Source organism: Mercenaria mercenaria, chromosome 12 (genome assembly GCF_021730395.1).
Source record: "Mercenaria mercenaria strain notata chromosome 12, MADL_Memer_1, whole genome shotgun sequence".
NCBI lineage: Eukaryota > Metazoa > Mollusca > Bivalvia > Venerida > Veneridae > Mercenaria > Mercenaria mercenaria.
The window spans coordinates 34,580,674-34,595,372 of record NC_069372.1 but is presented as its reverse complement, the minus strand read 5'-3'; the positions used below and the strand labels follow the sequence as shown (position 1 = coordinate 34,595,372).

General features: G+C 34.3%; 1 protein-coding gene across 2 annotated transcripts; it reads left to right on the top strand.

The window, feature by feature from the left end:
• The first annotated feature begins 5,080 nt into the window (after positions 1 to 5,080).
• Positions 5,081 to 13,795, top strand: LOC123534526 (zinc finger protein 93-like). Of its 2 annotated transcripts, none has more exons than XM_045316812.2 (2): positions 5,081 to 5,214; positions 10,910 to 13,795. In XM_045316812.2, the coding sequence occupies exon 2, from the start codon at positions 11,357 to 11,359 to the stop codon at positions 12,479 to 12,481; it is 1,125 nt and encodes a 374-aa protein (XP_045172747.2). In that variant the 5' UTR covers positions 5,081 to 5,214; positions 10,910 to 11,356; the 3' UTR covers positions 12,482 to 13,795. The 2 variants fall into 2 exon arrangements, with proteins under 2 accessions (XP_045172747.2, XP_053375576.1); XM_053519601.1 differs by lacking the exon at positions 5,081 to 5,214 and adding an exon at positions 7,351 to 7,870.
• Positions 13,796 to 14,699: the final 904 nt, after the last annotated feature.

The following is a 14,699-nucleotide window of genomic DNA, read 5'->3' as shown; positions in this document are numbered from 1 at the left end:
AAATATTGGGCCTACAACATACTCATCGAATGTTTAATCTCACTTTTAATCCCATTTTTGTTGTTGTTGTTGTTTTGTTTGGGTTTTGAGCTCACCTGTCACATAGTGACAAGGTGAGCTTTTGTGATCACCTTCGTCCGTCGTCTGTGCGTGCGTGCGTGCGTCCGTCAAAAATTTTTTGTCTGCGCGATAGTGGTTTCGTTTATTACTTTATTTTAACCAAACTTGCACACAACTTGTATCACCATAAGATCTCGGTTCTTTTCTTGAACTGGCCAGATCCCATTATGGGTTCCAGAGTTATGGCCCCTGAAAAGGCCAAAATTAGCTATTTTGACCTTGTCTGCACAGTAGCAGCTTTATTTATGATTTGATTTTAACCAAACTTGCACACAACTTGTATCACCATAAGATCTTGGTTCTTTTTTTGAACTGGCCAGATTTCGTTATTGGGTCCTGAGTTATGGCCCCTGAAAGGGCCAGAATTAGCTATTTTGACCTTGTCTGCACTATAGCAACTTCATTTATGATTTTATTTTAACCGAACTTGCACACAACTTGTATCACCATAAGATCTCGGTTCCTTTCTTGAACCGGCCAGATCCCATAATGGGTTCCAGAGTTATGGTCCCTGAAAGGGCCAAAATTAGCTATTTTGACCTTGTCTGCACAATAGCAGCTTCATTTATGATTTGATTTTAACCAAACTTGCAAACAACTTGTATCACCACAAGATCTTGCTTCCTTTCTTGAATTGGCGAGATTCCATCATGGGTTTCAGAGTTATGTCCCCTTAAAGGTCCAGAATTGGCTATTTTGGCTTTTGCAGCCATATAGAGACTTCATTTTTGGTTTTAATTTGATACAAATTTCCAAAATATTTTCAACAACAATAAATCTTGGATTTAATGACAAATCAGATCCAATCTTAGGTTCCAGAGTTATTTTATATCTGATTACCTCCCCTGATTGTAATCAAAATGGATTTATATCAGTAAGTACTTATAGGACTTATTTGAAATTTCATTATTGTTATTATTTGGACTGAGACAATCAGGGTAGATAACTATGGACTGATTTTATATCAAATTACCTCCCTTTATTTCAAATTAAAATGGGTATATCTCCATAACTAATGAAGATACTGATCTGAAATTTCATTTATGGCAACAAATTTATTTGGCAGATCCTTCTTTTGTTCACTTACATTTTTTTTAATTACTTCCCTTTTATGTTACTATAAATTGCTTATTTTAGTAACATTTTTATTATTGGCCGTAGGGAAAAACCGAGACCACTTTTCTGTGGTACAACATGGATGGTACCTCCAATTTTTAGGTGTATATGACATATCTTTACCTTGTAAGTTTTTTTTTCTTTTTGGTTAAATTTCTTCCCTCAGTTGTTCCTGTCCTTTTGACTTAGATATTTTTTCTGAGGACCCTCTTGTCCTCAAATGCAATGATAACAGGTGAGCGATATAGGGCCATCATGGCCCTCTTGTTTTTTTTTTTTTGTGGTTTTTTTTCTTTTTGTTGTTTTTTATTATTATTTTTTTTGTAAGATTTAAAACAACTGTAACACAGTTTTGAAAGATTTTTATAAAACTGTTACACAGGTTTGTAAGATTTTTAAAAAAAATGTTAGGCCTACACAGTTTAAATAGATATTTTTTTCTGTTTGTTCTCTAACTTGGTTTTATACGGTGACATCTCACTTAGGAAGATCCTGTCATGACTATCTGTCGAACCTGCCTTCAGTCTAGTCCGTTTGATTTTCTTCGTACCTTGCCAAAGACATAAGCAATCCCTATCGATTTTGGTGTCGAGGTCAATGCGGCCTTAGTCTGCTTTTACTGATGATCAGATTTGATAGGTACAGACATTGGTTTCCTATTAGATCTATTAGACCTAGAGTCAAGTCAAAGATTATGATTTGAGTAACCTTTACCGAATTAGGTCTGGATGTTTAATTGGTTACTTTTTTGGTGAAGTGAGTACAAAAAAGAAACTAGTAGCATTTAGTGAAATGTTGCAAAATGATGGAATCTTCTCTTGTCTAGCTTCTCCATTAAAATCCATATCGGTTCTGCTAGGCTTCCCAACAGTCCTCTCAGGGCTTTGATTCAAAACTGTATTTTCTGTTACTTTAAAGAACACATGTTTGCACATACGAAAAATAATTGATTTTGTACCAATGATAATGAAATGAACAATAAATATTTACGAATTGTGCGTCAAAATCGTTAACTTAAGAATAATTTATAGCAAAAGAGTGCTTTATATATTTATGCACGATGGGTTGTTATATGTCGGGCGTAATAATTTCACGAGGGCAGAGCCCGAGTGAAATTTTTTGAACGACGTATTACCACCCGAGTGTATAAATAGTGTTAAAGCACGCTTGTGCCATAAATTATTTCGATTCTAATATGCCTTTTTTTTGTTTAGGATATATGTTATTTTTTTTAAGATTAAATTATCTCGTACGCACGACATCTTATCTTGAGCGATCAACATCTTATCTCGTACGCATGAAATCTTATCTCGAGCGATCAACATCTTATCTCGTGCGCACAACATCTTATCTTGAGCGATCAACATCTTATCTCATTTGCATGGCATCTTATCTCAAGCGATCAACATCTTATCTCGTGCGCACAACATCTATCTTGAGCGATCAACATCTTATCTCGAGCGAACAACATACTATCTTGAGCGATCAACATCTTATCTCGAGCGATCAACATAGTATCTTGAGCGATCAACATCTTATCTCGAGCGATCAACATCTTATCTCGAGCGATCAACATCTTATCTTGAGCGATCAACATATTATCTTGAGAGATCAACATCTTATCTCGTGCGCAAGACATCTTATCTCGAGCGATCAACATATCATCTTTACCGATCAACATATTATCTTGAGCAATCAACATCTTATCTCGAGTGATAAACATATTATTTTGAGCTATCAACATTTAATCTCGAGCGATCAGCATATTATCTCGAGCGATCAACATCTTATCTCGAACGATCAAAATCTTATCTCAAGCGATCAACATCATATCTTGAGCGATCAACGTCTTATTTCATGTGCACGACATCTTATCTTGAGCGATCAACATCTTATCTCAAGTTATCAACATATTATCTTGAGCGATCAACATATTATCTTGAGCGATCAACATCTTATCTCGACCGATCAACATATTATCTTGAGTGATCAACATCTTATCTCGAGCGATCAACATATTATCTTGAGCGATCAACATCTTATCTTGTGCGATCAACATCTTATCTCGAGGGCACGACATCTTATTTATATATATTAAGGCCCTTTGTGTGTGAATTTAGGTCATCAGTAAAACACAAGGACAAGTTGTTAATTAGGGTCCCGCCTATTCCGCTGTTATTTAAACTTCCCACAAATACATGTACAAGTTTATCACATCATTTGGGAGAGCAATGCATATAATTGGTCATCCTATCTTCAGAATCAAATGAACATAACCAATGATGCATACTGCATGTTAGAATAGCAAGAAATTTCAGTTCAACTGATAAATTCGCGCAGAAAAATTGCATGCATGAATTTAAAAGGAAAACAAGAAATTCTTTGATATATGGGCGAAGCCTACATATACTTATTCTTTTTTTTGTCAAGGACTTAAATTTATTTCTTTGCATCATCACTGATTTTTTGCTGCCTTTTATCAGTTTTGCGTTTAAATTTCTAACCCTGCAAAGATGTGAAACGTTTTATAAGTATAATCGAAACAAAAAAAAAACGGTGGCAGCCATATGTTTTTACTAATGACTAATTCACAAAAAAGGTCCTTAATATATTGATAAGAAACCGAGTAAAGATGTTGATCGCTCGAGATAATATGTTGATCGCTCAAGATAATTAAGTGATCGCTCAAGATAAATTTGTCGTGCGCACGAAATAAGATGTTGATCGCTTGAGATAAGATGTCGATCGCTCAAGATAATATGTTGATCGCTCCAGATAATATGTTGATCACTCGAGATAAGATGTTGATCCCTCAAGATAATATGTTGATCGCTCGAGATAAGATGTTGATCGCTAAATATAAGATGTTGATTGCTCGATATAATATGTTGATCGCTCAAGATAATATGCTGATCGCTCAAGATGATATGTTGATCGCTCGAGATAAGATGTCGTGCGCATGAGAGAAGATGTTGATCGCTCAAGATAAGATGTTGATCGCTCGAGATAATATGTTGATCGCTCGAGATAAGATATTGATTGCTCAAGATAAGATGTTGCGCGCACGAGATAAGATGTTGATCGCTGGAGATAATATGTTGATCGCTCGAGATAATATGTTGATAGCTCAAGATGATATGTTGATCGCTCGAGATAAGATGTTGATCGCTCAAGATAATATGTTGATCGCTCGAGATAAGATGTTGATCGCTCAAGATAAGATGTCGTGCGCACGAAATAAGATGTTGATTGCTCGAGATAAGATGTTGATCGCTCTAGATAAGATGTTGATCGCTCAAGATAATATGTTGATCGCTCAAGAAGATATGTTGATCGCTCGAGATAAGATGTTGATCACTCAAGATAATATGTTGATCACTCGAGATAAGATGTTGATCGCTCAAGATAAGATGTCGTGCGCAGGAAATAAGATGTTGATCGCTCGAGATAAGATGTTGATCGCTCGATTAATAATATGTTGATCGCTCAAGACAATATGTTGACCGCTCGAGATGAGATGTTGATCGCTCAAGATAAGATGTCGTGTGTATGAAATAAGATGTTGATCGCTCAAGATTTTTTTAACCTTAAAAAAAATAATTGCATGTCCTAAACCTACCACCGTACGGCTGGTACATAAATGATGATTATTTGTTATCATAAGATGAAAATCACTCAATCTTTTGAATGGAGGCATGTACTGTTAAAGTCTTTAAGAAAGTAAAAAAAATATATTTTAAATTATAGAGATATAAAAAATATGGATTATTTTGTAAAACGGTCTACTTTCGCATTTTAGCCCAGGCCTATATTTGCATCCAGCCTTGTCCCATTCCACCGGTTGTTTCCCCTTACTTAGTTCCGCCATTTTATATGGAAATATTTACTACTACCGGTGGATTGGATATACATTTTTTAATTGATGAATTAATAGACAAACTTATTTGATAAAATCATTCTACATAATTATTATAAGAGGTATTGTTTAAATGCAGTTTACATTTTTGTTTACAAGTGTGTAAAGGAAACAGGTTGATTCGGACCGTGGTTGATTCGGACTGATTCGGACCAAATATTTTGGCTGATTCGGACCAGAGTATACATACGGTGAATAAAAGTAGATAATGACCATAGATTTTGGCTGATTCAGACCACAAACTTTGATTTAATAGTCAATAATGAATTCCAGACGTTTCACCCCCAAGACTTTTCCTCCCAAGAATTTTCACCCCCAATTTTACAAACCCTAGACTTTTCACCCCCAATTTTTAAAATACAGAAAATATTGTAAACTGTTTTGTTATTTGATATTCAAGATATTTTTTATAGAATATTAGGGCATTTATGAAGATAGTTCACTACTTTGCGGACCATAAAAAATGTACTCTGAATTAAGAGGATTGATTATACATGTAGCCAACTTAGTCAAGTGATCTTAATTTCAACTATTTGTGACTTCTTAATTATTAATTTTTTCTGTGTTGTTCAAATTTATTCAAGTTGTAATTATATAATATCAATAAATATGTGAGTAGATTAAGATAAAAATAGTCATGATAGTAGATGTAAATACTAACTAGGAAATAGAATTAGAATAGTATATGTTTATTCTATGGTATTATAAAATTAGATTTTATTTTTATGATATTTTTATATATTTAACAAGATATAATAGACTTTGGTAACTCACTATTGAGTGGCAGCATTCAGTATGTTTAATGTTCAAATTTAATATATGTAACACATTTTGTACTGTGATAATATTTCTGTGTGCATGTTGATCAGACTGAAAAAAAAATTCAACTAATATTACTATTTCAGTCATTTATTTCATTGTAGGTCAATATTTTAAACTCTTAGAGGCATGGTAATTTAATCAACACTTTTTGATTGACATAAACAGTCAATATATACATTCATAGGGTGTGGTCTTCAATCACATTTGGAAGTCGATTATGTTTAATTAAAATCGATTTAAATAACTGTACTATTTATTTGATCAAACTGACGATTAATTATTACACTTTTACCAAAAATTTCATAAAACAGTCGCATAAGACAGCTTGGACAAACTAAAATTTTATCGACAAAAACTTAAACAATTGGGTATAGCAGTAATTGTATTATGATACAAACCAGAAACGGGAAAGGGCATAATTACCTAAAGTAATGGGTCCATTGGCATCATTATGCTTAAATTGTATACAATTACTGTGTTTATTAACATGCTTCAGGTTTTTAGTCAGGGCCAATGTGGGGACATTGTGCGGGCTGAGAAATGTTTACATGAAGGAAAGCTGATTTAACACTGTCTTTAATTGAGTTCAAGTATTATTTTCGGTTCGTAACTAATTACAGAGAAGTACTGGCGCTCAATCAGACAAAAACGAAACATGTCAAATTTATTGACGTTACAAATTAAACGGAAAAGCTCCCAGCATGGAATGCGGCAATTTATAGATATGTTTGCGCCTGATTTGCGTAAGCGGTAGTATTGGTTCTACGGTCGCGAAATGCAATACTTCTTTAAATGTTGTCAATCGTCTTCTTGTTTTGATTAGACGGAACGAAAATGGATTTTTTCTCGTAACTTTTTTTATTGCTGCAACATTGAACAATGGTTGTTATCACAACATATAAAGCATAAATCGCTTTACTGGAAATCTTTCGATTCACATTAATGTATTAAGATTTTAGCAAAACTCCCACGAGTGGCGCCCTAGGGAATTTATGATAAAAAAGGTGGCACGCTGTATGAAACGTTAACTGATGAAAATCGAAACCTTTGTCATGTTAGCAGTTTTTGTGGTTTATTTTCTGATTTAATGCCAAATATAGTTGCTACAGTCATGTCCATGATTAGGCAGATCGGAATCTGCTAACCAAAGTAGCCTTCACTTTGCTAGACCGTGGAGCTGCCTAGCCCACTTCCCCAGTAATTTGGATAATGAACTTTAAAAAATATATTAGTAATTGTAATTAATCGATATTTACAGTTTTTTTTTGTTATTACAACCAATTGATATAAGGGAAAAAAGATGCGTGTTCAATTGTATAAATATGATTGCAAATCGAATATATTCCAAGGTGTTCGACTTTATCATCTGTCCTGGTTTATCATCAGTACCAGTACCCGTGAATACTATGCATTCATGACTCAGGGTTGGTCCCGGGGGTCATAAATCTGCACATTTTACACAAGGTTCAACGGTATGTTCAGTGATATGGGGAATGTATAATGACATTTATTGAAAATGTATTCAACTTGCAATGAATTCGAATAAAAAAACAACAAAAAACAAAAAAAAAAAACCCACAACATTATTCCTGTTTGTTTGATAAATACTGTTTTATGACTGAACTGTTTGATTATTCAAAGCCTATGATAAACATGAATAATGATAATTGAAAAATAAAGTGTGTTTAAGTGGTCCATGAACAAAAAAAGATTAAATAGTTATAAATACCCTGTTTTATGTTTTTTACTGAAATGCGAAAGCGCACGCGAATAACGCGCACGCCAAGTTTGTCTATTAATTTTTTCCCTGAAAAAAAAGTGGCTATTAATTTATAATGGCCAGGGCCAGCACTGATAGGTGTTGTGTTTAATCAACACCTTTGGATAGTCAAGAATGTAAGTGTTAAATTAAAAATCGATTAACTTACTAACCTGTACTATATCATATTTGATCAAACCTTGACTGATCTTATACTTTATTTCACTTTTTACTTCAAAGACTTTTCCTTTATTTATTTACTGATACACCGTACAAGCAGGTAAGAAGTTTTGACAAACTAAAATGCATCATTAGTGTCAGGAAAACTTAAACAATTTGGGCTGAATAAGCCAAGTAAATTTGGTCCGAGTCTGAGCCTGTATACACACAAAAACCCCAGGACAACCCGGGATCACAGGTGGCATTAATGTACCTAGGATACAGTATGGGTCCATGAGCCATAATTATGCACTTAAATTTATTACAATTATAATGTTTTCTTTAACCAGTGTTCATTCCAGGATTTTTTTAAGTGGGGTCAATTTTTTTAGGGCCCCATGATGGCAAAAAATTGGGGACATTTGAAAAAAATAGGGGCCATGAAAGAAAAACTGATTTACATGAAAGGAAAGGCTGTATTTTTAACACTTTTCTTACATGGAGTTCAAGGTATTATTTTCGCGGTTCGTAAAACATAATTACAAAGAGAAAAGTGGACACTTCACAGGTCGCTCAACACAACAAAAACGAAACAAGTCATAATATTTTGACCGTTACCGAAACTTAACCACGGAAAGTCCGACAGCCATGAATGCGGATTTACTACGGAATTAATGTTTGTCGCCTGATTTTGGCTAAGCGGTTAGGCTATTGAGTGGTCTAGCGGTCTCGAACATGTCATCTTTCTTTGGAAATTTGTTCTCAATCGTCTGCTTTTTTTTAACGGTTAGAGGAAAACGTAAAATTGGATTTCTTTTTTCTCCGAATCGCGGCTGTTTTTTTTTTGTCCGCCATTGCATAGCAACATTGAAAGCTGTATGTTGTTAGGCGACCGGAGACTGGCTACTATTTTAACATCGACCAATGAAAATGCGCGTTACGTCATCGGAAGAGTCGTATTCGATTCACAACTTCTGGAAGTCGGCTCATTGTAAACGGACTGTTTTCTGAAAAAGTGTGCGCCCAACGGGCGCTTTAGGGCAAACTTTTATGCGCCAATACAGTAAAATACGCGCCTATGGCCCCATGGCGCGGCCTGGAATGAACACTGTTTAACTTAGGAAAATCAAAGCCTTGAAATGTCTGATGGTTGCAGGTTTTTGGTGGATTTATTTTCTATATAAATGCCAGTCTGTGAATATATGTTGGCCTGACAGTCATAGTCCAAACTGGAATCTAGGCAGATCTGGAATCTGCCTAGACCAAAGTAGAATTCTACTTTGGCTAGACCGATTCCGGATCTGCCTAGGCCAAATTGGAATATTTGTTATGAACTTAAAAAAATAAATATTTGTAATAGATGAAAATCGATATTCTGGTTTATATTTTTGCATTAAAGCATTGAACAATACCAATATAAAGGGAAAAAAACTCTATATACTTAATTGTATTTTTAAATCATGTCCCAAAATTATATAATAAAACCAAAATTTATATTCACCAATAAAAAGCTGTTATCAATTCCTTTTGAAGATTTTCTAATTTAATAGTATCAGTTATAAAGGTAGGCTTTTCATCGTCAAGTTTTTATGCCCCCGAAGGGAGGCATATAGTTTTTGAACCGTCTGTCGGTCTGTCAGTCTGTCGGTCTGTCCGCAATTTTCGTGTCCGGTCCATATCTTTGTCATCGATGGATGGATTTTCAAATAACTTGGCATGAATGTGTACCACAGTAAGACGACGTGCAGTGCGCAAGACCCAGGTCCGTAGCTCAAAGGTCAAGGTCACACTTAGATGTTAAAGGATAGTGCATTGATGGGCGTGTCCGGTCCATATCTTTGTCATCGATGGATGGATTTTCAAATAACTTGGCATGAATGTGTATCACAGTAAGACAACGTGCAGTGCGCAAGACCCAGGTCCGTAGCTCAAAGGTCAAGGTCACACTTAGACGTTAAAGATCATTTTTCATGATAGTGCATTGATGGGCATGTCCGGTCCATATCTTTGTCATTCATGCATGGATTTTAAAATAACTATGCATGAATGTGTGACACAGTAAGACGATGTGTCAAGCGCAAGACCCAGCTCCGTAGGTCAAAGGTCTTAAACTCTAACATCGGCCATAACTATTCATTCAAAGTGCCATCGGGGGCATGTGTCATCCTACGGAGACAGCTCTTGTTTGATTCTATACCTCATGTTTTTATTTCGATGAAGTGAGATGTGAAACCAAAATTTGTAGTCCTGTTTGGCGCCATATAACCTATTCCGTGTTGGTGCGCCGTAAACCCCAAATCAATCAATAAATCATCGTCAAGTTTGCGCAACTGAAGAATCAGTTTTTCACAGAAACAAAAGATAAAGGCAAATAATACCATCATGTTAAAGTGCAATTAAAAATACTAATTCATTCCTTTTATTACAATTAACTACTGACACAGGTGTTCCATAAATAATTAATTACCAATCAAGGCATTAAAAATAAACAAAGATGTAACCATATATATTGCCCATGTGTACTTTTAAGCTCACATATCATTGCATAAATTTTATGTTTTATTTATGATGTAATACAAGTTTGAGAGTCTTACTGGCTACAGAATGTCAAAACAAAAAGAAAAATTCAGCAAACTTATGGATAATTATCTGTCTACAAGAAGATTCCAGTTTGGTCTAGACAGATACGGAATCATCTGTCATGTGACCTATAATTGTGTCGGTGCAAAGTTAAACCCAACAAAAAAGTCTGCCCAGTCACTTCATCCACCTTGATCACGAACCCCTACAAATGTTTTTATTTCAGTATTTATTTTCCATCAATATCTATAATCAAATCATGAAGTTTTAATCCATTTCCCTGTCATCCGGCCTTCCCAGAAAGATTTTCTCATTTCTTTGCCTGTTATATTTCTTTGCCAGTCTTCACCAAAAAGCAGTTTGGAGGGAGGATACCAATTCATTGAATGTGTTTGTTATGTTTTACATGTATTTGTGTAATATTTTTTCTTTTATAGATTTTAAAAATGGTAAAACAACTTATTAGTTTGATGCCAACTTAGCGGAATAAAGAAACAGAAAAGGCACAGTCCTAAACAAATACAGATAGCTATGGGACATTACTATAGGTTACAGCAGAGAATTTGCACATTAGTATTCCTTATCAACCCATTTCCAAAGCAAGATTCACGAAACTCATAGTGAGGCATATAGAAAACACATAAGAGTACACACAGGAGAGAAATGTTTCAAAAGTTTATTAAAGTGGGTGTATTTTAAGGAGTTATCCAAAGTGTCATTGAACTGTATAAAGAAAAAAGTAAGAATCTTGTCACATCTATCATTTTGAGTAGAGTGCGTACAGGAAAAAAATGATGTAATCAGAGAAGGTATCTAAGGAAGGAACTGAGAAACGCTTTAAGTGCTGTGGTTTTAATTATGCTTTAATTTAATACAGTGATAATATGAAGAGACATACTGTAGAGAAATGCTTCAAATGTGATGTTTGTGACTATGCTTGTAATGACGACGTTAATCTGAGGAATCATAGGAGAATACATACTGGAGAGAAAATCTTTAAATGTGATTCTTGTGACTTTGCTTGTAATCGCAGCGATATTTTGAAGAGACATATGAGAATACATACTGGAGAAAAAAGCTTTAAATGTGACGTTTGTGACTATGCTTGTAATCGCAGTGATATTCTGAAGAAACATAGGAGAATACATACTGGAGAAAAATGCTTCAAATGTGATGTTTGTGACTATGTTTGTAATCGCAGCGACATTCTGACGAAACATATGAGAATACATACTGGAGAAAAATGCTTCAAGTGTGACGTTTGTGACTATGCTTGTAATCGCAGCGACATTCTGATGAAACATATGAGAATACATACTGGAGAAAAATGCTTCAACTGTGATGTTTGTGACTATGCTTGTAATCGCAGCGATATTCTGAAAGGACATAGGAAAATACATACTGGAGAAAAATGCTTCAAATGTGATGTTTGTGACTATGCTTGCAATGACTGCAGGAGTCTAAAGAGACATAAAAGAAAACATACTGAAGAGAAATGCTTCAAATGTGATGTTTGTGACTATGCTTGCAGTGACCGCAGTAGTCTAAATAGACACAGGAAAATACATACAGGAGAGAAAATCTTTAAATGTACTGTTTGTGACTATGCTTGTAATAACTGCAGTAGTCTAAAGAGACATAAAAGAAAACATACTGAAGAGAAATGCTTCAAATGTGATGTTTGTGACTATGCTTGCAATGACTGCAGTAGTCTAAATAGACATAGGAAAATACATACTGGAGAGAAAGTCTTTAAATGTGCTGTTTGTAACTATGATTGTAATAACTTCAGTAGTCTGAAGAGACATAAGAAAATACATACTGAAGAGAAATGCTTCAAGTGTGGTGTTTGTGACTTCGCATGTAATCGCATGGATGTTCTGAAGAGACATATGAGAATACATATTGGAGAGAAAAGCTTTAAATGTGATATTTGTGACTATGCTTGTAATCGCAGCGATGTTTTGATAAGACATATCAGAAATCATATTGGAGAGAAAAGCTTTTAATATGATGAATGTGACTGTGCGTTTAATTGCAGCGATATTCTGAAGAGAATATGAGAATACATATTGGAAAGAAAAAACTTTAAATGTGATATTTTTGACTATGCTTGTAATCGGAGCGGTAGTCTGAAGATTCATAGAAGAGTACATACTGGAGAGAAATGCTTTAAATGTGATTTTTGTGATTATGCCAATTATGGTTGTAATTAATTAAAGGCTAAGCAGTAGTCTGAAGAGACGTAGAAGAATAAATACTGGAGATAAAGTGCTTAAAATGTGATATTTAATTAATGAATTTGCTTGTAATGATCATGATGATGTTTTAGTTTTAAGAAACATTTGCGTGATTGGAGAATACAGTCATATGGGAGAGAAATGCTTTAAATGCATTTTTTGTGACTATTGTGCTTGTAATGATGGTACTGGTCTGAAGAAACACAGGATAATACATACAGGAGAGAAAAGATTTAAATGTGATGTTTGTGACTATACTTGTAATGATTGCGTATTGAGTGTACTATATACTGGCTGAAGGTTAGGGTTAGATTTAACATGGGTTTAACAGATTACATTCAATGTGTGCATACACTATTTGGGAGATTTAATGCCGACCTGCTTGTAATTAGAGCGGTAGTCTGAGAAAACATAGGAGAATACATACTGGAGAAAGGCTTTAAATTTTAAGTTTGTGACTATGCTGCATGAATATGAAGTCCATGACTTTGCTGCTTATTGAAGTGGGCATCTGAAAAGACATAGAATACATACTGGAGAAAAATGCTTTAAATGTGTTGTTTGTGACCATGCTTGTTATGATGGCTGTAGATTTTGTTTGTTTGTTTGTTTGTTTTGGGTTTAATGCTGTTTTTCAATAGTATTTCAGTCATGTAACGGCGGGATAGTTTTAAGAAGCATAGGAGAATATATACTAAGAAAAAATGCTTTAAATGTGATACTTGTTACTATGCTTGAAGTGGTAGACTGAAGAAACGTAGAGAATACAATGTCATACCAATGCTGCTGCTTATAAAAGCGTGCATCTGAAAAGATATCGGAGAGAAATATTTTTAATATGATATTTGTGACTATGCTTGTAATAACAATGAAAGTTTGAAAATACATATGAGAAAACATACGGGAGAGAAATGCTTTATATGTGCGTCAGCGATGTTTGTGATTTTGTATTTAATTAAAGCAGTAGTTTCAAGAGACATGTGAGAATACATAAGGGAGGGGTCTCTTTTAGATGAATTTTGTTATTAAACATGTTAAATGTAACGGAAGTTGCCATCTTGTAAGATATATGAGACTACATACGGGAGAGGAAACCATTTAAATGTGTGTGTATGCATCAAATCAATGTTATTATCTGGTAAGACATATTGGAGTGCATACTGGATAGAAATCCTTTAAATGTAATGTTTGGGAGTATGTATTTTATCAAAATAGCCATCTTGTTATACATATGAAAATACATACCCGAGGGAAGCCCTTTAAGTGTGAATTATGTAATTATGCGTTCAAATGTGTAATCTGAAAACACACATGGAAATACATACAGGAGAAATACACTTTAAATGTGATTTTTGTGATTATGCATCTTATTGAAAGGGTAATCTGAAATTGCATTTGACTATACATACGGGAGAGAAACACTTTTATTATGATGTTTGTAATTATGTACGCAATAAAAGTAGTAGTCATACTGGAAAACATATAGGATAGAAATGCTTTGAATAGGAATAGGTAACGTGTGTAGTAGTTTGGAAAAACCCAATAGAAAATACATCCAGGAGTAAAATGCTTAAAATGTGATTTTTGTAGTTTTGTATTTAGTAAAAGTGGTAGTATAAAGAAAGAAAATGCAATTTCATACTGGAGATTAACGCTTTAAATGTATTTTGTGGTACATTAGAAACGGGTAGTAATGATAATGTAATTACTTGGCTGGAGGATATGGTTAGGTGGTCCTAATTTAAGACATCAAAATGGAATGGCTGAATTTAGAGAGAGATAGGTGTCCATCTATTAATGCCTAGCTGCAACACTGATTTACACAATATTTTATTTAAAATATACTATTTACAACTTTAGAAAACAATATATATACTATAGATTTGATATTTGATTGAATATATTCAAACTTGTCAGTTAGCATGATTAGAAAGATAATAAAATATTTTTAATAGGGTATCATCTCTTGTATCCTTCTGTTGCCTTA